The 27189-nt window shown below is 38.0% G+C and overlaps 2 protein-coding genes across 2 annotated transcripts in view; both read right to left on the bottom strand.

Moving 5' to 3' along the window:
- Positions 1-638: 638 nt before the first annotated feature.
- On the bottom strand, positions 639-7584 carry vps26bl (vacuolar protein sorting 26 homolog B, like). The gene is made up of 6 exons (XM_026328826.2): positions 7246-7584; positions 4992-5148; positions 4394-4558; positions 4101-4276; positions 3858-4000; positions 639-2774 (listed from the first exon to the last, which is right to left on the bottom strand). The coding sequence occupies exons 1-6, from the start codon at positions 7466-7468 to the stop codon at positions 2631-2633; spliced, it is 1008 nt and encodes a 335-aa protein (XP_026184611.1). The 5' UTR covers positions 7469-7584; the 3' UTR covers positions 639-2630.
- Positions 7585-12546: 4962 nt separating this feature from the next.
- The window catches only part of LOC113143019 (junctional adhesion molecule C-like), a 30038-nt gene continuing 15395 nt past the window's right edge, over positions 12547-27189 (bottom strand). The window contains exons 3-10 of the mRNA XM_026328438.1: positions 17418-17486; positions 17190-17303; positions 16916-17068; positions 16097-16299; positions 14717-14816; positions 14416-14545; positions 14244-14298; positions 12547-13557 (exon numbers count right to left, since the gene is read on the bottom strand). Coding sequence (XP_026184223.1) covers positions 13522-13557; positions 14244-14298; positions 14416-14545; positions 14717-14816; positions 16097-16299; positions 16916-17068; positions 17190-17303; positions 17418-17486 — 860 coding nt within the window. The 3' untranslated portion in view covers positions 12547-13521. The remainder of the gene's footprint in view (positions 13558-14243; positions 14299-14415; positions 14546-14716; positions 14817-16096; positions 16300-16915; positions 17069-17189; positions 17304-17417; positions 17487-27189) is intronic.

Here is a 27189-nt window from a genome sequence, read left to right on the forward strand (position 1 = left end):
AAATGATGTGTTCAGACAGAGTGAGGAGAATTTTAGTCTTAATAGAGTAGTCTTTGTTTGAGTTTGACAACTGGTCTGTCTATTCCCCTCAGCCAATGTACAAACTGTATGTTGTGTTGCAGAAGCGCAAACCTGTTTGCGTCTCATTCAGCCTGTTACTTAAGTCAACAGTAGTTCCAGTTCTTTATTTTTCCCACCCGTCTCCCCCTTTTCTTTCTCTACATACATTTATAAAGCAGATTGATAAAGGTATCAATAAATGTTTAGCTCAAGTAGAAACGCTGGCAACCTGTAGATACACATTTTTGCATGAGTATGTACTTCCCTTGGTAAAGTTGCGGTTACTGGTGTCTTTCAATTAAATTTGAAAACAATCATGCCGCCTCAAAAATGTGTTTTGCATTCCATCTGAACACACAGTAAAGAGTGCTATTTTTTCCATTAGCCAAGGGCAATGTTGACTTTATTCAGCACTTCATTCCATTATCATATTAAACTGAACTCAGGGTTGAGTTAAATTAGTCAAGAGACTAGTAATTTCATGTGTTTGGGTGTTTCTTATAAAAAAAAATAAAAATAAAACAAGCTTAAAGTTCAGCCCCTCTCCTCACCCCACCCCATCTAAATAAATTTCATAATTTCAATTTTCAGTACTTTAATACAAATAGCATTTTTAATGCAAATTCTGTCACCATCTGCCAGGTGAAGAATCCCTCTGTCAGCTCCTCATGAAAGCTACATTAATCTAAAGAAAGATGTCTTTCCGGCTCAGATAATCAAACTTTAGGTTGGTGTTCCCTACATTTAGCAGTTACTTAAGCAGCAGAACATTGGGCATGTTGCTTAAGCACAACAGAAATACACTAAATATTTTAACCTTAGAGGCAAGAAAACTTTGAAATATATATAAAAAAAAAAAAAAGTCTAAAAGTTTAATGATACACAGACACATTTTTGCACTTGCACTGCATAAGCTTATCAAGTGGGCTAAGGTAAGTAATGTAAAAACAAAAAGCTGAGTACTGGGGTTCAGATTCAGTTCTTCACACTTTGTAATCACTAGTGTGCAGTTTCTCTTTTCTTCATCTGGAAAATATATTGTAGAACAGATAGCATAATGGAACTTTGAACTCTGACCAGAGACAAGAAGAACTGATTACCAGCAGGTTTAGTTAGAAAATACACTGAGTTTAGGACTCTTCAGCTTACAAAGTGCTCAACATGACTGAGTGGCATTCTACCTATTCACATTATTTGAAACCACCTTTCCACTAAACTTTTTACTTTATCAAAAGTGACTGCAGTGGATAAACTGATGAGCACAGCATGAATAGATAGGAACAATTGTTGTTCTTTAGTTTTGCACCAAAATATTTTGGCAATGAACCTTTAGGCACAAAACCAGCAAGGCAGTCAGTCCCAGCAGCCAACAGCCTAACAGGCACTAAATCACCTAAACACAGGCGTAATACTTGTCTATATTAGATTTGAAGTGATGGCTGGGTGCGACTTGAACCCAATAATAAGCCTAATGATTTCATAAACGACAGAAAAAACAGAATGAGATCATAGTGCAAACAAAAAAGGATGGATTCACCATTCCAGACTGTAATCATGATGGGAGAAAAATCCCACAGTGCTCACATTTGTTTTAGCAGCAACTCAACCAACCAATCACCCAGTCAACTGATGCACCATTCATTTTCAATGCTGGTTACAAATGTCATTTAGTTAAAAAATAAATACTCTGTGGTCCTATGTGTGATGAGAGCTTTGGAATGAATGAAAATATTTTTTAAAATGATCTCATACAAATATTTAAATGTATATCCTCTCATTGTAAGTGTGTATGTACTTATTATCTAAGGGTCATTTTTAATGAAGATGCAGAAAACAAGTAAACACATTTTAAATTTCAACCAAATGAGAGCAGATTTTTCCCAAATGTCACATAGGACACTGGGGCAAAATAATCTTTAAGTAATGTCACATTCTTCTGAGGAGACATTCAGGAATGTACTGTAAGATCTTTTTTTTTTAAACCAGCTTTCTGTAATCCAACTGTATGACTACAGTTTTTATACAGAACAATTGTCCAGCTGGGTGAACAGTCTGAAACAATACCCAAGGCTCTCTGCCACATACATTACATTCATACATGTATACATTCAACATATTGGTTAAATAGTATCTGCAAATGATGTTTAAATTTGTCTAATGGACAGTTTGATCCATGGAATAAATGTATGAGTGCCAAAAAAAAAAAATTTAGTTACCCTAAGCATTTAAAGGCCTATTTAATTTTGTGCGGTTTTCAATGACTATAGTTGATATGTCTAATGAGTCTACATGCAGCATAACGCCACCCAGCTGGTACTTTAAGGTGGTTGAAACAAACACTCCACAGTAACTACAGACTGAGCCTGGTCTGACTTTTTGTCCCCTTGACAAACAGACAGTCATATTTCATTCACGCACACACATACACATGTTCTAAAAAAAAAAGAGTGCAGCTCATTCAGTCTTGATGAAAACAAATGATATTCACACTCAGACACTGCTGATATTGCATTTTCTCCACTGTGTTCACTCTGACGTTCACTGCATGAGAGTGAAGTGTGTGCTGGGCTTTAGCTGCTGTCGTCTTCATTGCTCTGGGACTGCGACTGGGACTTCTCTAGATTGGAGGAGCCTTCAAAACGCTGCGAGGCAATGACTGCTTGGTGAGAAATACTCCTCCTCACTATGTCTCCTTTTCTCCACAGGGTGATTTCCTGTAACCATACAACAGTAATGATATTCAAGACGCTACCATGCTAGGAATAGTAATTGAAGGTCAGAATGAGTTAAATATGAACACATATAGAACTTCCTTTATATGTGAACAAGAGAAATTCTTTAATGTAATTAATCGCATGGCAGATATTAAATTATAAGAATTTCTAGTCTCATGATTATGTCTCAGTAAATGTATGTTCATGTAAATAAAATTGTCTGACTGATAATACAATTATTATTCTATACATTTCTGATCTAATTATGTTCACCTACACGGGAAGGACTGTCTGGCCTTATTAGTTAATGAGGTGTGGTACATCCTGTCAACAAACTGCCAGCTGTCTGCTGATGTGTACAAAAAAATATATATATATCTTAGAGCACCATGCCACATTAGGGATGTGCATTTCAAGTTTAAATGCTATTAGATTTTAACTCAGAACTGTTCAACAACTAAATAAACTAAATTATAACTATAAAGATTTCCTTCTGAGAGAACGAGGCCAACTATTTCTAGCCGTCTCCAGTGTAAAGCTAAGCTAACAGGCTGCAGCATCAGATTTCAGGGTGTGAAAGTCACAGGACTACTGGTCAGCAAACAAAAAATGATACTAGTGAAACTGGAACCAGAGTATATGTAGCTCTTGCTTGAAGAATGTCCAGCATGACTTACATATTAACATTTTGTCAATCAATTCATGAGTTGAATACATTGCAGGTCTAGTTATAATGACATATTGTGTGCAGAGAAATGTGCTTAATTTTAAGGAGCAGATGGATTACAACAAAAGTTTGAAAATAGTTTTAAATTAAAAACCACACATTAAAAGCCACATATTCAATTGATTATGTAATTATAGAATAACTTTTCTCTGCTTGTGATAAGTAAAATTGGTGGAATGCCCCATTGAAACACAGCTGTCACATCCTTGGAATTTTAATTTGAGCACAAGCAGAAACACAAAAACATTTATAGTTACTAATGTTAAGCACAAAATAGAAGCCCAGATATATGCATGCCCAGAAAACTAAATAAACCAAGAGGAGCTGGTCTTTGTGTAAGAAAACAGAAGAAGTACCTGCTGTTTGAAATAGCGTCGTTCCTCCTCATCAATGAGGACCAGGTTGAGGTAGTACCGCACAGAAAACTTCTTGTTAACGTCCCTCATGGTGGGCGTTATCTCATAGCCTGCCAGAAACAGCCTGATGGGGATGGACTCTCCTGCAGCATGAGAAGTCAGCAGCACATTTAGTGTGCAACAGATAGATGCATCCACAACAGTTCACTGCCCACTACATACAGTAAAACCCATCATCACTACCTCTGACTGGGGCACCGTCCATGATTTCATACTTTGCTATGGTGTCATTCTCATGGTAGATGTTGGGTCCCGTTCCAGTTGTCTCCCGCTTTATGATGTCAATCTCCATATGTCGGATCTTAATCCTCACCAGCAGAAAGTAAATCTTTCCTACAATCACGTCTTTGAGGTGATACCTGCAGTCACATGGTAGCATATCTGTCAAACTGAACACACCTTTTCGCACTCTCTCCTGCTACAGTTCCGATCTAAAAAGCTGGACTCGTGAATGCACTGTACAAAAAAAATCATACTTTGATTTATTGTACTCAAACTCTATGTGTAGGCAGTCCTCAATCCCCACTTCCATCTTGATGCAGGAGTTGAGTTCAGGGTAGGTGCTGAGTGTATGGACCACAATGTCTAGCTCTTTGCTGATGTCATTAAGCCTCCGGCTTATTGTTGCTCTCAAGAAGTAGCTGGAAGCAAATGCAAAAATGAGTCCACAAGCTGACATTATACAGCTACAAAACAAGATAGTAACTATAACCAGTGAGCAACATCATGTTTTATGGATAGATCCATATAAGCCCCACATAAACAAATATGATAACTGTTTATTTAAGGTTAATGTTAGCATTTGAGTTAGTAAGTTAACATGCATAGAGTTACCAAATGATATAGGCTGTATCAATTACAAGGAACATTACATCAGCTCATTATAGGGATACAAAAAAAAAAAACAGGTAATTTAAGATTTTTTAGAGTTTGAACTAGTTGAAAATAATGTTCTGAATACTGTTTCGAACAATTATGCAAGGGGCAATGAAAAGTGTGTGGAGTATGTGAAACACTCCTATGAAATGTACATTGATAATAATCCATGCACACAACACACACAGCAGAGCTCACCGTAATTTGACGTTTTGACCAGTGTAAGACTCGTAGGGTTTCTCCACATGTGTGAACTCAAAGTCAAATGTCTGTGACTGTGAGAGCTCCCCTGGCCGAGCCAAGTCTTTCACAAGTGAAACAAACTCGTGGTGATTTCCTCTGTCATAGTACAACTCTGAAAAACACATATTGACAAGCATCAGACAGTTGCACTGTTGCACTGACAGTTGCATCTTTTTATTAAGAATATATAAAAGTGCTCCACACTTTTATATATTCTTAATAAAAAGACTGTACAAGCTTTTCCTTTTTATGCAAACAGTCAAAATTTCATTTGACAACTGCAACCTTTATCTTGACTATTGTTTGTCAAACTTATACTGAACTATCATTCATTTGCTCATCTGTTATCTAGTGACTCTGTTCTCATATTACATCCAATGCAGTGCATAGCAAGGTTTCTGAACCAGAAAATTCTATAAAAAAATGAAGTACTTCTTCTTGGAGACAAATAGTGATGAAGAAAAAAGGAAAAGAAAGATTAGAGCAATGCGCAAAAAAAAAAAAATTAAGATGAATTCATAATAAAAGTGCCAAGCAAGGATGAAAAAAGAGGAACCTCTTACCATTATTGCAAAATGTTTAACCCAAACTAAGCTAAGCTGTAAGACTGAAACTAGAAATGCTGTACTCTTAAAACTGTAACTGACCTGAATAAGAAGTTATATACTCTTAAATTAAGATAGGCCCTGGGATAGGCTTAAAAAAAGTGGTTTTTATCATTTTTTTAACATAACTCAAACACCGGAGCGTAAGTTCTCCATGTAAAACAGGCCTACTCTTTAACAGTTATTATGACGCAGGATTTCCTTTGTTTGCCTGCTCACAATGGATAAATAAACCTTTGGAAATATCACATATGCACTATAGAGACTTCTTTAGACCTGCATTCATCAGCAGCCTTTTGATTAGAAGTATGTTTGAGGTTTGTTTTGGACCAATGGTTACTACAGTTTATTGTACATTACCAAAGGGCTATTACTAATCAATTAATATGAACAGCATGTAAAGGTTCAATATATTTAGAGTGATCCATTAGCAGAATAATTAACTGGAATATAACAGGGGTGGCCAATCCTGGTCCTCGAGGGCCACTGTCCTGCTTGTTTTCAAACTATCCCTGCTCTACCCACAGCTTATTACCTGGATCAGGTGTGTCCTACCATTCAGAAGCTGAGGGATACCATTTCACTTTGTCTTCCCTCACTTCCACCCTCATCTGAGATGGTATCTTCCAGTTTCTAATGGACTGAACACACCTGATCCAGGTAATAAGCTGTGGGTAGAACAGGGATAGTTTGAAAACAAGCAGGACAGTGGCCCTCGAGGACCAGGATTGGACGCCCCTGGAATATAATATTCATAAATATATTGTCATTAGTGTGTGATCACTGGAAAATACCAATTGTTGCATTTTCTTAATCTTAGAATGAGCCTTGAAAATCCACCTCCTTTTACAGAGGCAGCCATGCTGCACTGCAATGTTTCTACAGGAGCCCAGAAGGGACAAACCAAACACTGGGTCTTGACAATAAATAATCTTTTGTCTTAAAGGTGAGGGCCACTGTACTCTCTGTCACACCTGGAAACAAGGCTGTGGTGTGAGAGGTGCTCAGAAAGCTACAATCTCACCACTAGATGCTGCTGAATATGTCTCTTTTTACACACTGCACCTTTAACCATGAGGCTGGTAATTACTTTAATCACTTGATAAGCTTTTACTCTATAACAATTTATGATATTGTATGCAAACATATTTTTAAAATTTCATTTCTAAAGTCACTAGTATCTATAGCTGTGAGATGAATATAGTGGGGGAGTTTTCCTTTGAAATTCAGCAGAGAGGAAGTAAACTGACTACTTCACAGCTGTATGAAAGTACAAAAACACATGTACTGCATTACAGCCCCTCGCAGCCAAACGCTCAGCTGCTACTGTAACTAACCGCACTGGACCCGTCTCTGTTAAAACATTCACGTTAGGTTTTCACAAAACAGCTCAACCTTTTCAAAACACACGGCTCAAAAGTCAGTGAGACAGCTAGGCGACGCCTCACGTGTCAGCTGATGATAGCTTGCACCCACATCGATCACGAGACCGGACACAGAACTCTATTGTTGTTCTGTGTTAAAGGACTGCACACCAAGTGTCTCACCCAGCGTCTCACAGGGTGAGAAGACTAGCTCCCTCTACAGGCCCGCCAGCCGCTCACCTATCTGGCCGATAAACTCAACCTTAACGCCGTTGTGCTCCAGCCTCTTCCCCGGGTATTTCAGCGTAACGTTGACCTTCCCAGACACCGTCTCACCGTCGTAGAAGAGAAAGTACTTGTCCTTCCTGCCGTCTTCGCCTTTATGCTCAGCTTTCTTTCTCGTGTCAGCGTCATTCAAAACTATGTCGATGTCCGCACTTTGACCGAAACCGAAAAAGCTCATGGCTGCCGGTCGGTGAAGCTGGGCCCTGTCGGTTAAAGCAGCACCCTGTGGTTCCTGCTCGGCTTGCAAGGAGACGTCGAGCAGCCTCCCAGATGATTAGGAGTTACAACCGCGTGACTGCGCATGCGTGAACAGTCACGTGAGGGAAGATTAGCAAAGTTTCTTAAAAGATCTTTTCAGTGTTCATACAAGTTTTACTCTTTGCTAATAAATGCGACATTGGCGTGTTGTGTTGCAGTTTAAATACTAGGCACCTTTTCGGCGCGGTGTCAAGAGGCGGAAAAACACAACAATCCCAGGCTGAACTTAGAGTTTGCCACCCGGGGTGTGAGCTGCCAGGTACTGTGGTCATGGAGCTACATTCCCTGTACTGGTTCCTTTTCCACTGGGTCCCTTAAAATGGCATAAAGTTCAACAGTAACCATATTATTTCCTTCATCATTGTTTGAATTCTCAGTTGACTTTTCTTCAAAACTGTTCTTTTTCTTGTATGGACTGGACTGAAATGGGTGAGCAGAAACTACATCCTTTAGTTATAGAGTCGTCAAATCCCTGCGCCTTCAAAGCAAAAGTTAGATTATGACTGCTGCATTCTCCAATACAGTATGTAGACTTTCGAAGCTGTTTTCTATTATGATACATTAACACATTTGATTTCCTTCCATTTTCTTTAGCTCACACCACTCAGAAACAATCAGACCAGATTGGACGCGGTTGCCTGATAACTGCGCTGCACCACTAGAGGGCAGAGTAGACTCACAACAGGGGATGGATTAGGCTGAGGGCCCTCCTTAGACCACCTGCAGTTCACAAGCAAAAAGCATTTAGGGTCCTGACATTATGTGGCATTACTAAGTATATTAAATTCCTATGTGAAAATAAATCCCATGGCCAGTTTTTTTTCTACAGATGTGAATTCTTCATGGAAAAGCTTCTGAAACTCTAAAAAGATGTGTGTGGTGTTGGTATTGTATCCAACACTGACTGGTCAATATCACGTTTAATAAAAAAGTAAATATTTGCTAAATATGCCTGTGAATTCTTAAAGTCAATTTTATGTGTCTACAGGGAGAAACAGTTACTGCAAATGTGTGTGTGCATTTTTGTGTGACTTCAGCTCATTACAAAGCTCCTTTGGGAGCAGATATTCTCTTATCTCTGTAATTAGTTTTGATGACTTATGAAAAAGATTGTAACGGTGCTTCTTTAGTGAGTAGTTTATGATCAAACTGGACAACAGTTAAACACTCCCCTTGGGCATGACAGCTGAAAGTGTCATGTTGAAATTCTACATCTCTGTCATGGTTGGATTTTTTACAAGCAGAACCCTTCTGGCTGCCCTGAAATGGCTGAAACCAATTATTTATGAAGAGTTGAGAGCAGTAGGTATGGCTGTAGCCCCACTCAGATGCAGAAAAATATCTTGTCAATGTGTCAGTTCATCACATCATGCTGTGTTATTTTCTAAACAGGCTACAGCCTTCTGTCAAGTATGATCTCCTCCCATCTGTTTTTCTCCTCTCTGGTGCCTGCTCTGTCCACACTTGTGTTTGCAACTTTGTCTGTGTTTGTTCAGTGCAGCAGAAAGTGGCAGGATACACCATCTGTAATGTCTAATGATAATGGGATTAGGTTGCCGAGTTTCTTTACACTTTACTAAAGATCGGTCTGCATCCAAATGAACAGTTGTCATGTGATGTTTGGGGGACGTTGGATTGCTGTCAATTCAGTGTCTCATGCAAATTAGCAATAAATATATTTTAAAAAAAAGCAGTGTCTGAGAAATAAGCTAGAATTTTCCGGTCCATTTCAGTCAAACTTTAGACAGATAGGTGATAGCTGGAGAAGTAGAAGTAGCACCAAAGTAGCACCCATGACATTAGATGTTAAAGTCAAAAATGTTTTTTACTTCTCTGTGCAGTGTTGCAGGAACAGAGTCACAAGGCACTAGGCACAAGACATGTTTTTGAAAGTCTACCCACATTTTTAAAATGGAGCTCAATTCAGACAAATGCTTTGAAAATATTTTTATGCTATGAAGTTGTGCTAATAAGGTTCTAATTATAACTTTTGATTGTGTTCATATACTTTATACATATACAGTTTGCCCCATGGATCGTTAGCATTTGGCTCAGTCTGCCTCAGTAAAATGCTTTCATTCTACTTTACTCTTATGTTACTGTAGCTGTCACTTATATATTTGCTTGTATAGCGTATTGATTAAAATATTTACATGGTTGTGAATAGACTACACATTACCAATGTGAAGAATAAATGAATCAGAGAAATGTTATATTGAGTGTGACGACTGAAATATTCCCACTGTAGGGAAGTAACTTAGGACACAGATATTGCATAACTTTCAGAGGAAGCCTGTGCAGCTTTAGTGACTCACCCTCTGAAACCTTGAGTGTGGTACTCGTGTGTTGTTCAGCCATTAAAAACTGTCTTAAATGTTTGAAAATGTCCTTCATTTTTCATTAAATGAATGTTGATTCATCCAGTCCTAAAAACCTTAAAAGAAAGCTTTTTCCCTACTGTGTTGAGCCAAATAGACAACACATGCTTTAATTGATTGTTTTTCTTAAATAAAAGTGTCCATTGGCTCTGAAAGCAAAACTGCATTATATTATCCCTGTTGAGCTCATTGCTTATAATGCTCTTAATCCAAGAACTTGATGCCAGTTGGCACAGTTATCAGAAAGGAACAAGCAAGCTGTTTTCAGTGTAGGAAATAGAAATGGCTTAACTCCCAGTAATACATTATGGCTTTAGATGAGCAGAGATGTCAGTTGGGTATTTGATGGACCTTCATACTGGCTAGGATTTTTGTAAGCATCAAGAGATGCTAGAGTGGTTGAGGAGCATTGGACAAAGCAGAGAAAGTGTGAAATGACAGCATTGACAGTGCAGATGCAGAATCCTACAGTAATACATGTACACATATACCAGCAGAAAAACAGAAATTTCTAATATTAGAAGTGAGTTTATTAATCACATATAGAGTAGTTCTAAAATGAACAAAAAACAACCTAAGCAGGCCCTAAATGCACATTCTACTGTATGTGAGTTTGGTTCATAAAATTGTGTTTTCTTACATGATGTATCAGTCAGTGAAGTACTGCCATTCTTGAGTTGAAAGACAACAGTGTGCTAGTTTGGCTTAACATACCCCCTAAAACCTAATTGAAATAAAATCATTGCTGCCTTACAACATCCAATTACATTATATAGTTTTGTTCCTGACCGCCTGTGGGGTAAATGTAGGCCTGTAAGCATCTGTACATTAATTCCTGTTTGTCGTTTGTGGCTTATACTTTGCATGAGCTCTGGTTTATAAAATGCTTCTGACACCTGAATAATTAAAGTTCCATTACAGCTGCACAACACTATAAATACTGAAAATCAGCTCATATTAGTTAGTTTTAAATGTGCTTATTCTAAGTGTTTCTGGATAAAACTGTCTGCCAAATTAATATAATGGAATAATGTACTGTCTTCTTCAGCCTGTTATAACCAGAGCTCATATAAATGTTGCTGCTTTGTGTGTCCATCATTTTCATTTCCTAATAGCGCTATGTGTCTTTACCAAAAATAAGTCCCACTATATTTAGGCACTAATATATTTCTATGTCTACTTCAACATGTCTACACCTTCAAATCTATGAAAAAAGGCTATTTACAAATGTTCAGATATGTAAAGGAGGGCGATGGAAATTTGCAGTGACATCATTCCTCTCAAACGCCATGCTTGTGGTTAAATGAATGGAAAACATGAAGTCTCAAACAGTATTGTAGAGTTGTACCTGGGATCACTTTAAATGCAGAAGGCACTTAAGAGGAATGAAATATGTACAAATGAGGAAGGGGAACTTATGCATGCATGCGCTACGTGGCTTGTCTCTCACCATACACTGAAATGTAACCGTAAGTGAATTCAAATGTAAACTTAATTGGGATACATTTTCAAACATTTTCTCTTGGTTCTGCTAATGCAATATGATTGCTTGGAAAAAGTATAAGCAGTGCTTACAGCTTCCTATGTGCAAATTCTGGGCAAATCGTCTCTACCATGACTGATGTTCAGTAAACATTTTATCACACTTGTGGATTATAAATCATTCATAAGAGCTGAAGAAGAGATTCATGGGACATGAATACTGATGAATTTCATGTGTTTTATCTGGCAGGTGCTCAAAAAGATGATGAGATACGGTAAAAAATAAAACAATTTCGACCCAGAATGCTATATTGTTTTGAATACCTTTTAAAAACAGAAAGGGACAGAATCATGACTGAACTTAGCATTCATGTTTAAGGAAGCTCTTCTTTATGCATTATGAGTGATATGATAAAGTGTTACCTATTCACAAATGGAAAGAGTTTCATATTGCCTTGTATAGGATTTTTTTACATTTCTCACTGCTTTACATAATCTTGAGAGAGAGAGAAAAAATCTATATACAATTAGTACAACTGTTAACCATCCAGACCCCAGCTGTATATTACAGTGACACTGAAGTGTACGGTGAGCTCTGTTTGCCTCCATCTTTGCTGAGAGGAATGAGTATGATATGATCTTCAGTCAAACCTAAATTTCCTTTTCTTCAAACTAAAGCATTTATTGAAAACTAAAGGTTACAAGTGTTAACAAAAGCAAATCATGAACAGATTGGACTTTGGGAAATAGGTGATCCGATGTGGTCTATCTGAATACCTAAGTAATGTATCTTTCGTAATTATAGTTTAAAAGTAGGTGACTCAGTAGTTAAAATAACCACAACAGGTTTCAGCTGTCAGTCACAACAACAGAAAAGTAGAAAGTAGTATATGTCCTCTGTGTCAGGTCCTCCCTTTTGTTTCTATTTGAAAAAAAAAAAAACAACCTTTATATATATATATATATATTATACACATATAAAAATATATGTGTGTGTGTGTGTGTGTATATATATATATATATATATATATATATATATATATATATATTATACACATATAAAAATATATGTGTGTGTGTGTGTGTGTGTGTATATATATATACACACACACACACACACACACATATTTTTAAAGTACAATCACAGATTTAACTTTACTTTTGCTAGGGTCTGGAAGGTTAACTTACAAACTCTGTAAGATCATCATTATAGTAAAGTGGAATACTAAACACATGTATCACAGCAGTAAATTCAATATATACAAGATTAACAGGAACCATGGAAGGACACTTAAAATCAAGAAAACACAGCACTGATGTACTGTGTACAGTATTTCACAGCATTTGACTGGCACTCGTTCAAAGCGTCTGACTAAGACTATCTACAAACATTAACGTGGAAGTCTCTCACAACAGAAACTGGACCTTCCCAGCAGAGAAATGAAATATATAAGACTGCTGATCAATGGCCACATTTTGATATGCTAATACAAGTATTTTTTTTCTTCTGATTGCAAAATTGTAAATGTTTATAGCTTGATGCAAAGTGGTTAAAGTGTTTTTACTCACAACAAAACAAACAAAAAAAAAAAACAGATTCGTACAAATATTTAAAAAAGTAAACCTTTATCTATAGGCATTTTAAAATATATTCCATCAAAAATATTCTGACAAATTTCAACAGTAGCAAAGAAATGTTATACAAATGACAAAAGGTTTGAAGCCAAAAGTTAACAGTAGAAATGTGTCATGATAGACTGACTTTGTAGGAGAGACTGCTCCTTTTGCAATTGGCAAAGCAAATATTTCTTTTTCTTCACCTAATTACTGGTAAAAACCAATGCAATACATGTAAAGTAAGAACTTCATAATTTAGCAAAAGAATTCAGTTGATATAATTTGACAAATACTTTACTGTCCCTGTGTGTATAATGCTTTTACAAACCGTTGTCCTGTCAATACTTGTCACCTTTGGCAAACGTGAGCAGTTAGATTTCAGCCAGGCTGAGAGCTCAGAGCATGGACTGTGGCGGCTCCATGGTCAGCCAAGGAGTGCAGCCCCACATGTTATGTCTTTCACTCAGCACAATGCCCCTCATCATCTTCCCCCTTCTCAGATCACAAATGATGACTTGTGTCGAAAATCCCCCTGCACAGAACATGCAGCCAAACAGGAGCAATAATTAAGAATTCAGAAACTAAAGGGAATAACTGTTCATTTAGTGTTTTGGCAGAGATTTTAATCTCCTTTACTGCTGTGAAAGATGATAATTAGGACCGGAACAATTCAAGTACTTAGGTACCTTTTATATATCTTGTGATGTGATGTTTCATTTTCTATTCAACAAGTTTTGATAGATATTTTTAACCAGCTAGACAACTATAATAACCAATTGTTGTATGGGCCACTAAAATGACACGTAACCCGAAACAGTAAATATGGCTTGCTATTAAGTTTATTATTTGAGGCAAACAAAACACATTCCATTTAACCTAAATTTAGTTCTAGTCTATTGTCCACTAGCCATGTACTAAATGTAGTAAGAACTTCATTGACATGTCTCAGTTAAGCCTGTTTTTAATATCAAAAGCAGATTGTGAACTCATGAGTCTTTAAAAGAGTACAGGTAGTATGTTTTGCATTTTTAGCCAATTAACCAAAAGTCTGATACTTTGTATTACTGCTGATTATATATTTAAGATAAATACTAACGCTTCCTTAGAAGTGACAATTGAAACACTGATTGGACATCAGTATCAAAATAAGCTTTAATCTTTTTAATAACAATATTTACTCATTCTGTAAGGATACATATCTAACTGGCATCTACACACCTCATCCTCTGTCCTGACATAGTCCATGCCATCTCCTTTCGCTGGAACTTTGTAACTGAAGAACACAAAGCACATTATGGTTTAATGGATGATAGGTTTAGAGAGGAATACAGGGTTAATGGTTAATGTGTGTTGCCGATGCTTTGAAAAGGAGCATGTCTTGATGTCTTACTTGTTTCCTGTCTGTTTCTGGCTGGAGAAGTAGCCTCGCTTATATGCACAGCAGATCCCCACTGATATACATAAGAGCACTATGACCACCACCAGCACTCCCAGTATAATCCCAACAACATCAATGTCGTCTGTGTAGGTCAAGGCAGAATGCAGAAATTAAAGTGACATTTGGATAACCTTGTTGGCTGACAAGAGTACTGTTGCCAATATTTCTTTTAAAGACACTATTTCAAATTATCTCTGATTACCTAGATCATCGTATGGGATGCTCATTTCAACAATGTCTGTGACACACTTACACACTTCCATTGTCTGTGGTGGACACTCAGCATATCCTGCATCATTCTTTGCTCGGCAAAAATACTCGCCTGCATCTTCTCTTCTGACTGCAGAGAATTTCTGGAAGGGAGAAATCACAAAGTGGTTAATTTAGTAATGAAATCTAATGCAAACTCCAAATATGAAACAAATTCTGTTTATTTTGTCCAGTATTGTTTTCCACAAAAATAAAATCTGCATGAAATCATAGAGGCTATTATACTGGTGTGTCCAACATAGAGGGAAGCCGTGCTGACAGTTACTGTGAGCTGAGAAGGAGTAATATACGTACCACCTTTCTGGCAACAGACAAAATGTCATTACTATTTCAGTGGACTTCAACTATAAAAATCTTACAGCTGTTTCTGATAAAATAGTGCAAAAATGAGCACTGATATGACATTTTTCAGTGCAAAAAGCAAAGTATACGCTGTACATACCTTAACTTTACACAGTATAGTGCTGTCAGACTTTAAGGCAACATACCAGAGAAGCTTATAGAGATTAGATTATTAGATAAGCTTTTTTAAAACAGCGGGTAGTCAGCTGCCCTCTTCAATGGCACTGAAACTCACTGCACTCACTATTATGAAATGCTCATAAAATGGTGAAGGAGAATGGAGAACATTAACTCTAATGTAGGGGATAAATTGATGATTTAAAAAATAATGAATTATTATTCTGTATTTTCTTTGTTTTTCATTTTATTTGTTCATCTCCTTATAGCTTACGTTTGTTTTTATAGAGATCTATTATTATCTTAAATCTGAAGAAATAATTCAGTGTTGATAAAATAAGAAATTACAGAAAAAACCTTTCCGAGCCAAGTCATGTAATGCAGTCTAATACAAAGTTATAAAAAATTTTACAGGCTCCGCTCTCTCTCAATCATTTGGTGGACTTTTTTGCTCATACTGGAGGAGCAAACCAAAATGAAAACTCTATTATCTGTGATCAAATAAAAGAATGACAGTAAATGAGGTTAGCACAGTGGGAAAAATATCCTCCAAAACTCATTAGTTAACATCGATAACTTGCAACACTTGCGCTAGAGTTTCACGTAAAGACTAACACTCTGGTTTACTGTGGGGTGTCACATCTTAGAGCCCAACATGAAGGTTGACAAGAGAATGTTCAAGGGGAGCCAGTGAGCAGATTGAGCTGTGCTGGAAAGCAAGTGAGAATTGAGGAATGTGCAAATGAGGACAGCAGATTCCCCTCATGGCTCAAGTCCTCTCGCACCATCAACTGTCTCCCCAAAATATCTGCCCCCACCCCTGGGCGTCAGGCCACCATCCCTGTTGCCCCACCCATGCTACTAATGTATGCCCTTGTCCAAAGATATGCATGCACATACTAACCAGAGTTCCTGTTTCTACGTTAAGCATGTATGAGGAATTGAAGAACTTCAGGCTGGTCTTTGGGTCATCTGGAATCTCCTCCCTGTTCTTGAACCACTGGTACTGAGACTTGGGGAAGCCCTCCTCTTCCACACAGTTCAACTCAGCTGACTTCCCAAAAGGCACGGATTTGGGGACACTGCATTTTGGCACCACTGGTTTTACTGTGAAACCACAAAGCATATGACCATTGTCACTATAGTGAGTCTTCATGGATAACTTCACCATAGGATTTTTAGCTCCAGTGAGCATCACAGTGATAAACAATATAATACTATTCTTTTATGATGCTGCTAGGACTATGACTGACTTTGATGCTTTGAACAAACAAACAAAAAACAATGTCACCCTGTCCCCTTATGGTTCATTGGGCTGACTTCATTGACCTGACAAGTACATGATTTTTGGCCTGTGCCAAAAAGCACCACCAAAACATGCAGCACTTGCTTTCTTTAGAACTGCAATTCAGGGCAGATGCAGTTTCAGAGGTTTCCTCTTATAGCCCAGAACACGCCTTTGCAGCTGGGCAGGTCTGGTCATAACGCATCCTCAAATGTAAGCCAAAGGGATGGTGCAACCTACAACACGGTTTCATCTTACAGCATCTAAACTGTGAATCACTAAGCAAGGGCTCTCTTTGAAGGGCACAATGATTTCTTGTTTTCTGTGTTTAGAACCACCTTTATCATATTTGCATATTTATGTCTTTTTCTTTGACTCTACATGCAATACAGGCCTAAAGCATACACAAAGATTAATCAGTGACACAAGTTAAAGTACCTCTTACAACAAGGTCAATCACAATTTCATCAAATGACTTCTGGTCATCAATGGCTGTGACCTCACAACGATATTTTGCTGTGTCCGACCGTGTGGCATTGGTTATAAGTAATGTGGCAGGTTCTCTGATCACTGCTCTGTTTTCCAGGTCACCTGTCAGAAAAAAAACAGGTTCAACAATGTCATTTAATTGAGCAAGAAACTGTAAAAACACAAACACAACTGAATATGCTAAAGATACAGAAATATCACTTGATTTAATTTTCTACACTACCTGAGATCTTCTTGTCAAAGTAAACATAACTTGGACCATCATTTGTTATCTTCTTCCATTCAATTCTGGGATTGGTTGTAGAAATTGAATCAATCAAACATGATAGCTCAATTTCTGCAGCACAGTGGAAAAAAAAGAGTGATAAGATGACATAAATTCAAGATTGATGTAAAAAAAAGACAAACTATTTCTTTTTTTTTTTATGGGTATTAGTTTGTTAGCCCTTACTGTCAAATTCATTGGTCCATGGTGAGTTGTTGCTTGTTCTCAGTACCACTGCTAACACACTGAAGTAGCCTGGAAAACAAGACAAGAAAGTAGAACACAAGACTCTCCACAATGTGGATTTTCATGATACAGTATTGATCTCATGCCTTTGTATAATGTGCACAATAGCAGCTGACATCCATTGATGCTGTGGTTGTTTGTAGTGATGTCTGTACCCCATTCACTTCTTCAAGACGCATTGAAGTATATTTAAATATAAATTCCACATTGGCGTGATGATCACAAGATCCTAGCCTTGTTCTGTTAGTGCCCATTTTCCATTTTTAGTGTGTTGGTCAAACCATAGCGCATGTGTCTGTGGTGGGGGTGCTGTTTCTATGCACAGTGGATAATTGTGCATGGAGGCATGTGCCCTTTTCAGGGCAAGCTCATGATGCCAGTAGTTCAACCGCCTGCTGAGCCCTCTCACTCCATGCCTTTCTCTATGTCTGACTCTCTCTGGGCCTGATGGTGTTGCCTATGTTGGACGAATGGTGCAAAAGCACCCAGGAAAGATCTTTGGTGGTATGTAGACAATTGGGCCACTTTCTGGGGAAAACCCGGTCTGGTAGCGAGGGACAGCATCCATCCCACTTTGAATGGTGTAGCTCTCATTTCTAGAAATTTGGCCGAGTTTCTTAGCCAACCTAAAGTTTGACAATCCAGAGTGGGGACCGGGACGCAGAGTCTAAAATATCTCTCTGCAGTTTCTGTAGAGCCATCACCCCCCTCAAACCAAAAACCAAAGACTGTGTCTGCCCCTTGAACATATAAATCAAATAAATCAGATGTTAACAGAAGAGGAGTTATTCATAAAAACCTTATAAAAATTAAGACCACTCCGCTTATCGAACAGAAAATCAGAACAGTCAGATGCGGATTATTAAATATTAGGTCTCTTTCATTTAAATCTCTGTTAGTAAATGATTTGATAACTGATTACCAAATTGACTTACTCTGTCTTACTGAAACCTGGCTACAGCAGCATGAATATGTCAGTCTGAATGAATCAACCCCCCCACTCATAAAAATTGTCAGGTTCCTCAAAGCACAGGTCGAGGTGGAGGGGTAGCTGCAATCTTCCACTCAAACTTATTAAACTTTCATCCTCAGAACAGTTATAACTCATTTGAGAGCCTCACTCTTAATTAACCTGCCATTAATTAACTGATCTTTATTAGACTTAGTAATGCCAGTTATATTTGGTTCTAGCAGTAGTGAAGGCTGACCACAGTAGCTTCTCAAATTAAAGAGATAACACCAGATGTGGATCAGATTTCTCAGTTTTATTTTCTCCATTCATACCATGGTTTCTGAAGCAAGGCACATACACAATACTAGTTAGTAACTAAACATTAAGGTAAAGTATCAAAGGTGCAATCTAAAGTAAAAAAGGAAAAGAGGCAAGCTAACTTCATCACAGACACATGGGGGCTTGGAGAAGTGGGTTGGATAAAGAGCAGTGATTCCTCTGATATGACTTAGACTTTAAGTAGTGCCAGCACACCTGATTTGGGTTTGGTTATTAATAAGTAGGTCAAACTGCACTCATCTCACCTGTCCATCAGAGGGGCTATTTGACAGACTTAAGTAATTTTATAACAAGTAAATATATCTCTAGTATCAGGCTGCATACCACAGGCCTTTAAGACTGCAGTAATCAAACCCTTACTCAAAAAGCCTAGTCTTGATCCAGGAGTCTTGGCTAATTATAGACCAATATCGAACCTACCATTTATTTCTAAAATCCTAGAAAAAGCTGTTGCTAAGCAGCTATCAGACCACTTACACAGGAATGAACTATTTGAAGATTTTCAATCAGGATTTAGAGCACATCATAGTACAGAAACAGCACTGTTAAAAGTCACCAACGATCTTCTTAGCCTCAGATAATGGACTTGTTTCTATACTTGTCCTCCTAGACCTTAGTGCTGCATTCGACACTATTGACCACAATATCTTATTACAGAGATTGGAGCATGTGACTGGTATCAGAGGAACAGCATTAAAATGGTTCCAATCCTATTTATCGGACAGATTCCAGTTTGTTCATGTCCATGATGAAAATCCACACTCACAAAAGTTAGTTATGGAGTTCCACAAGGCTCTGTCCTAGGACCGATTCTGTTCACTCTGTACATGTTTCCTTTAGACTCTTTAGCACTCTATTAATTACCACTGCTATGCAGGTGACACTCAGCTGTATCTATCTATGAAACCTGTTAACACAAACCAGTTAACCAGACTTCAGGTGTATCTAACTGACATAAAGGCCTGGATGACCAGTAACTTTCTACTTTTAAATTCATAGAAAACAGAAGTTATTGTATTTGGGCCTAAAAACCTCAGAAATAACTTTTCTAAAATTATAGCTACTTTAAATGCCATAGCCCTGGCCTTCAGCGCTACTGTGAAAGTTGAGTTATTTTTGACCAGGACATGTCCTTTAACTCGCACATAAAACAAATCTCTAGAACTGCCTTCTTTTACCTGCGCAATATTGCCAAAATAAGTAACATCCTGTCTCAAAATGACAGAGAAAAGCTAGTCCATGCATTTGTTACCTCAAGGCTAGATTACTGTAACTCACATGTATATGACACCATTGAATGTTACTAACCTTGTGCTCTCTCTCTCTCCCCTAGTTTGTGCTCTCTCCCTCTCTCTGTACCTTCTGCAGGTGTCACCGGTCCTGGAGCTGTATATCGCTGATGTTACAGTTAGTGATGTGCCCCACCAACCTATGTCACCTCCGTATGAATGTTAACTAAGGAACACGGACACTTCCAAAGCCATCAAATGATGGTCTGTTAGGGTCATTTGTGCAGATTGTCCCATCACTGAAAATCAATGAAACATTTTATCTCCATTTGTGCAGTCTCCACTGCTGCAAACTCCTAGGTGAAGCTTGAAAAACAGAGTAACAAGGTGTGATTCCTATAACTGATATGACTCCTAACTATGGGCTTGGATTTTTTTTAACTGAATATACACATCAAGAAGAGGTTGCTTGGCTCACAGCATACAGGGCAATCACGATACATCTCAGGGGTAAGTTGTAAAGAAAAAAGATGACCTGGGTTATGATTAAGTGTAAAACATATTTAAAGTAGACCAAGTATCAGTTGGTTAAAGGTGCAGTGTGTAAATTGTGACAAATTCAGCAGCATCTAGTGGTGAGATTGCAGAATGCAGCCTTCTGAGCACCTCTCACACCATTTCCAGGTGTGAGGGAGGGTATGGTGGTATTTAATACAAAACGCAATTCCCTGTCTAGTGCCAGTGTTTGGTTTGTCCCTTCTGGGCTACTGCAGAAACATAGCGGTGGAATATGGCTGCCTCTGTAAAAGTTGGATTTAAAGGCTTATTCTAAGATTAAGAAAATGCAACAATTGGTATTTTCCAGTGATCACACACTAATGACAACATATTTATGAATATTATATTCAATTTCTGCTAACAGATTACTTTTAATATTAATATTGCACACTGAACCTTTAAATGGGGACAATGGTTTTTAAAATCACCACAGCTTCAAGGTGGGTACCCAAGATTATTGTCACCTCTTTAGTGTCCAACCAAATGTGAGAAGGAGTCACAATTTTGTATTCTATTCCTGAGCTGAATTATGGCCAGAAAAGTATTTTTGCACAGCTTTAGAACTTTAGCAATCAGGTTGATGTTCTGGATATTAAATTTCATCATTTTGTTAGACATTTGTCTGAAATGTGGTCATGACAAGCATATCAATTCCTGAATTATGGCCACCAACATGTTTTGTGAGGTTATAGTAACCCTGACTTTTTACCTACAAATTCTAATAGTTTCATCCCTGAGGTCAGGTCTGTGCAACATTTTCGAAATTCCCTCCCCAGGTATGATATCTCTGGAGCTGTCACTTCTGGAGGCATTTAAATAACAGTACTATAACGAGACAAAACATGACTACAAAGACCACATCTGCAACCCAAAAGTTTTTAAACATGTAAAGTATGAAGGTGTAGTCCACTAATTTGTGTGGAAGAAATGGTTTTTTGGGCATCTTATTTAAAGAAGATTGTTTGGGGAATAACTAGACCTCCATTAACTGTCATCTAGATGCATGGCAGTGTCTAAGGTCACCTGCCAAAGCAGACAGGGTAAGCTGATTAGCCCACAGTCCTGAAGACGACAGCTTGCTTTTAGCAGCTGCTGTCAACAACAACACTGCATGAATGCTCTCTGGAAAGTTTCACATATAGATTTTGTGCGTGAAGCTCATATTGGGACTATTTACTGTATATATTTGCAGAGATATGAACTCACACTGAAAGATCTGGAAACAAGACTGAAGCCAGAACAGGTCAAGGGTGCTGCTCTGTTGCTGCTGACCCTAAACTGCCAGAGGCAAAAAGCTGAGGATAACAATGAAATGTTAATTTGAAAAAATATTTAATTCATCTTTGAATCTCCAAATGGAATTTATGAGGCACTGTGCTGTAGCAACAAAGACAACAAAGTTCGTTCCCATGTGGATAAAGTTTAGTTTTATAACAAAAAAAAGCATGCTAACTTTAACAAAGAATTGCAAAGGAGTAAGGATGAGAATCTGCACCTTTTAAAACTGTGACAGTCAAAGCACCACCAATCCAGTCAAAGCCTGTCACCTAGTTTCATCTCAATGGCACTGCATGTAGAAAAACACAGTTCTGGTAGAAAAAGCTGTGTGAAATATGCTTTCCTTGTACTATAGCTCTACTCTTGTACAAATGTAAGCTGTCTTTGTATGAAAAGTGACTGAAGGGTAATGTTTTCGTTACACTGGTAGAAAACAAGGTATCAATCCGACTGAATCCATGTTTTACACAATTCTACCTGCTCTTCAAACAAAATCCTATCAATTAACATTCAGTTCATACATGTTTGTAGAAATAAGCTATTTTTACCGTTTCTGACAAACGCTTGTTTATGTGAGGTATGTCAGTACTACTTCTGGGTTTAAGTTTCAAATGTACAGTGGAACTTAATACCAAATCTAACTAGGCCATGTACGCCAAGAGTTCAAAATATCAGAACATGCTGTATGGAAATAGAACGTGAAGTTAACAATAAATTAGTCCAGGTGATTATTATGTGCAATACTTCTGATGAAGCTAATTGAGTTTACCCGAACTGTTTATCTTCAGACTGATGATTGGACAAATGAACATTTGAAAATTTCACCTGGTCTGTGAGAAATGGAGAAAAGGCACATTTCAAACAAACATCTATCACTAGCCAAGAAACTGATTGGCAGATAAATCAATTATTGAAAATAGCATTGACTGCAGCCTTAATAAGTTGCAGGAGTGCTAAATTTCTAATCATCCCTGTCGCAAAATAATGGGTGAAAAATTATTGCTGTTGTTTCCCATTATACTAATGGTAAATATAGTAGTTATAGCTAGTTATGGGAACTTGCAACATACAAAAAAACAAGCAAACAAACAAAAAATAAAATACAGCCCTGAATTTAACTGACTCCCTTGTTTGTGATACCAATGAGTTCCCAAATATCTGAGCAATCCATTTAACAACTGCTTCCTTCTCTGTATCCTTTCAGCATAGGTTGCATCTTCTTCAAGTGGGAACTAACCAGAAACAGCTGGTCCATCCAGTAAAATACCCGTGCTCGAAAGCTCAGGAAGTGCTGACTGTGTGTTATGAGAGCGGTGTTTCCCATCTCTTCTCCAGTCTGTCTCACACATCCTTTCCTGATCATGTCCTACTCATCCTGTCTGTGTTCTTGTCTCCTTGAATAGCCACTAAGGTGCTCTCCTTGCCTTCTGCACAAATGGAGCCAAATGGAGAGTTATGTTATTTCTCTATTATTCTGTAAGAATGTCTCACACAATAGTTATGTACAGCCAAGCAGTGCATGACCAACTGTGTGTGACATAGATTATTAGTTTTTACTCCATGCAGGTGCTTGGTGACCTACATATGCCATCAATTTTTTTTAATGTTTCCCTTCTGTTTTTCCTTGGCTGGACACAGCTGTGTCAGATCTGCTAATCTGCTTCAAAGTTTTTGTTTTAACCTCCCTTATCGCCTACATGATGGTCACAGGGTCGTCTCTGTAATCTTAATGTAATGCCCTCATAACACCCCTTGGTTTTACACTATGCAATAATACAATATGCATGGAGTGGGTATTTCCTGATACCTGTACAACATAATGAATCTCTCTCTTTTTCTGGTGTTACCCCTGGGGAGACTGCACTAGTTTCCTATACCACTGCTCTGTGAATCCAGAGAGAGGTGAGACTGGTATCATAAATAGAAAGGTTCAATTAAGCTACCGGTGGTATTCCCTATGGAACATCTCCACCTCGTGCCTGTGAAGAATAATCCCACGCCCCTTTGGAGGCTCAGACATCAAAGTATACAGCCAGTTTTATCAAGCATTTGCTGTTTGGAAAATCTGCACATATCTGACTGCTGCTTGAATTGCATGGAGCCTCTGGATTAAACCAGTTGTTTATATGGACAGCCATCAGGCTGTTATAATTTTTTATTAGAATTGTATTTATTATTCTAATCATTCTGATTGATTGGTGCATTCAGTAGACTGCACACTGAAGAATCCTGTATGTTATAAATACAGATTAACCAGATGCTTTTCTCCCCTATTCAACAAAATGACAAATAATAAAACACACTGACTGATGCTGACTGATGTGCCAAAGACTCATACTACATATTCACTGTACAGTATGTTGCTAATTTTAGCTAAATAACATGGACCAAATACCTTTGACACAAATTCAGCACAGAGTTTCATGTTCAACACTGCTTCGTCATTGTCTGGTTAACATAAAGCTATATAATCACATCACTCTGCACTGCCTGTTTTCTCCAACCTCTCAGAATAAAGACACATAGCTAGTCTCTAAAACAAAGAAAACTAAGATGAGAAACACTGATAATCACATCAAAGGTTACTCATAGTTTGAGAGCAGAACAGCTTTTAACGGGGGTAAATGCTTATGTTCTCTTACAAACGATGTAACTGTTCTTGGCGGTGCACACATGACTGCTAAGTTTCTTGCCACAGTGCACAAAAGTTCAGTGTAAGCCCCAAGCAGAATATGATCAAGGCAGGAGAGAGGATAATTTCAAAGTGTTTATGGAAAAGGTGTTGAAGACAACTGTGTCACAATGACATCACCATAAAGACAACTGAGTAAGTAAATAACATGAACAACTAGAGCCTATAATCACTGGTAGTTGTTATTGTACACGTGATTAAAATCGTTCGCTGCAAAACAAATGCATTATAACCTAGTGGTTCCTATCACAAATCTAGAATTATCATTTTGTGCCAAATTATAAACAAAAACATATCACAGTACAATCATTAATGAAATAGCTCTTAATAATAAATATTTAAATCATGCACTGTAATACTGGGGGCACTGATATAAGGTAAGCTGAACAGTGTATTGCTGAAACACTCTCATGCCTTATATTTTTTACCCTAAGGAGATGCTAATTTCTATTTGATAAAATTCTATGATGTCAGCTGGGACACAAAGCCTGATAAATTAATTCATAAGAGCATCACATATTACCATAAGCTTCTTTCTGAGAGACGATTACATCTAGATCCTGGACAAAGCGTGCTCTGGTGCTCCAGTTCCTATAGCAATATTGGTGATATTTCCATAGTAACTGGATTCTCTGTCCGTTTTTCTTTTTTCATTCCCCCCACTGGTGACCTGCACCAGACAGAATCCTACCTGTTTTGGTAGCAGTGGCTAAACAGACTTCTGAAGTCTTCTTCCATGTAAATACTACACTTGTGACATGACGACAATGAAAGAGAGGGTTTAGGGCTGAGCTGGCAGGAAGAATGACCCCAGGTTGTATTGTCACAGCTGTGGTCATCCAACAGTGTTAAACTCTCTCCATCCCAGCTTTCTTTTACTTCCCTGGTGTTGTCATGAGGTGATGGCTCATGGACATTTCAGATCATCACAGAGGAACTACAGATAACATAAAAAATGTTTCCACTGCTGGGTTGACTAGGCTCTTTGTTTTATCAACTGGAGAAAAACAATTAGGATTTATTAATTTTTTAGCTTACTCTATATTAGTTTTTAAATGCAGACCTTTGTTTCCCTGAGCTTTACATCAAACGATTTAGTTATAAGGCACAAACAGAAGGCATTTGTGGAAATTCACATGAAGACGTAGATAAGTCAGACTGTATCTGATGCTGTTCAGCTGCTTAGCTAATGACACCATGCTTGAGCCATGGCTGAACCCAAATCAGCACGTCACTGAAAGAGCAGCAAGCTACAAGTGTATGTAAAATATGTAGCTATATGAAACCTACATTTAAATGTATCACATGTTGATCAGGGGTGAAGTGATACACTGATGGCGTGCTATGTCTAGCATGTCAGTATTTGGGTCATAGTTTGATATGTTTCCAGTAAGAATAGGAAAGAACAGCAGCAACAGCTTTCTAGCTATCCTATCTGTCTTTGATGTGACTAATGAAACATACATCACTTAAAAGATGGAGAGTTAGAGGAAAAGCTCAATCATCACTGTCATGTGTATATGTTAAATATAAAGCTATAGCTAGAACTTGGTTTATAAGACAGCCTGACTGTTTAGTTGTAACAAAATCTGCCTCCACTTAGCTCCTACCACCTTCAAAACTCAAGATATATCTCATTCATTTACACTAATCACTTTTTCCATTTCCAGTCTTTATGCTGACCAAACTAATTATGCGTCATAATTATAGTACAGACATTTGGATGGTATTGACTTTATCTATAGCTCACTGAGCAAATATACATATTTTTCAAAAATAAAAGCATAGACTCAGTCGCGATGCCTGTTTCTGTGGCCAAGTAGCCTAGTGTTTGAAGAATTATTGTGCAGCAATGAAAGTGGTCAGTGTGTGCAGAATACTAAATGGCCAGAAGATGATCTGCTTTAATAAGAAAAGGAACAAAATAAAAAGATGAAGAGAAGGAACAATAAGGAGTAAAGGATATATCTGAATATCTGAATGTACACATTACTCTAAAGGCTAATAACTACATATCATATAGTCTGCTAATAGCACTTAGTCTGAGGATGAATGTAAAATCACCTGAAAACAAAAAGCTAAATGTAGGAATTTTTAAAGTTGCATTTAAAGGAAATTAAGTTGGCTCGCAGTTGTCTTGTTGTTCACATGTTCATCCTGAACTGAGACTGCTGTCCCAAACAGGCTTTTTTTCTACCAGCCACTCTACCCTGGTATCAGGAGTTCATTCAAATGCATCCTATCTTTTGCAGGTGTACTCAAACACAGTTCTGTTTTCCCCACAAGGGATCCTTGTGTATTCATTTATTCTGCATTTACATATGAGGCCGCTGCAGGCCCTGATCTGTGAGCCCGGTAAGACCAGGGCAACCCATGTGCCTTACTGCTGCTGAGCCTTCTGATCTAGGCCGGGTCAACGACTCGGCCTGAGCCAATGAGAGGATTGGTGGTGGGGGTGGGGGTGGGGAGGTTCTGATGGTGTCACTGAATGCCTGGGAACCTGTCACTTTGTGTCAGCGTTAACGTCTACATCTGGCCTCCTCTCACTCTGACCTCGACTAGCTCAAAGGACCAAACCACAGAGCAGGATAAGCAACTTTTACTCTTCCACCTTACACAGTGCCTTTCATTTGCCAAGATGCCCAGGGAGTCCACATTCACTGT

The sequence above is a fragment of the Mastacembelus armatus genome, chromosome 14 (assembly GCF_900324485.2).
Source record: "Mastacembelus armatus chromosome 14, fMasArm1.2, whole genome shotgun sequence".
Classification (NCBI taxonomy): Eukaryota; Metazoa; Chordata; class Actinopteri; order Synbranchiformes; family Mastacembelidae; genus Mastacembelus; species Mastacembelus armatus.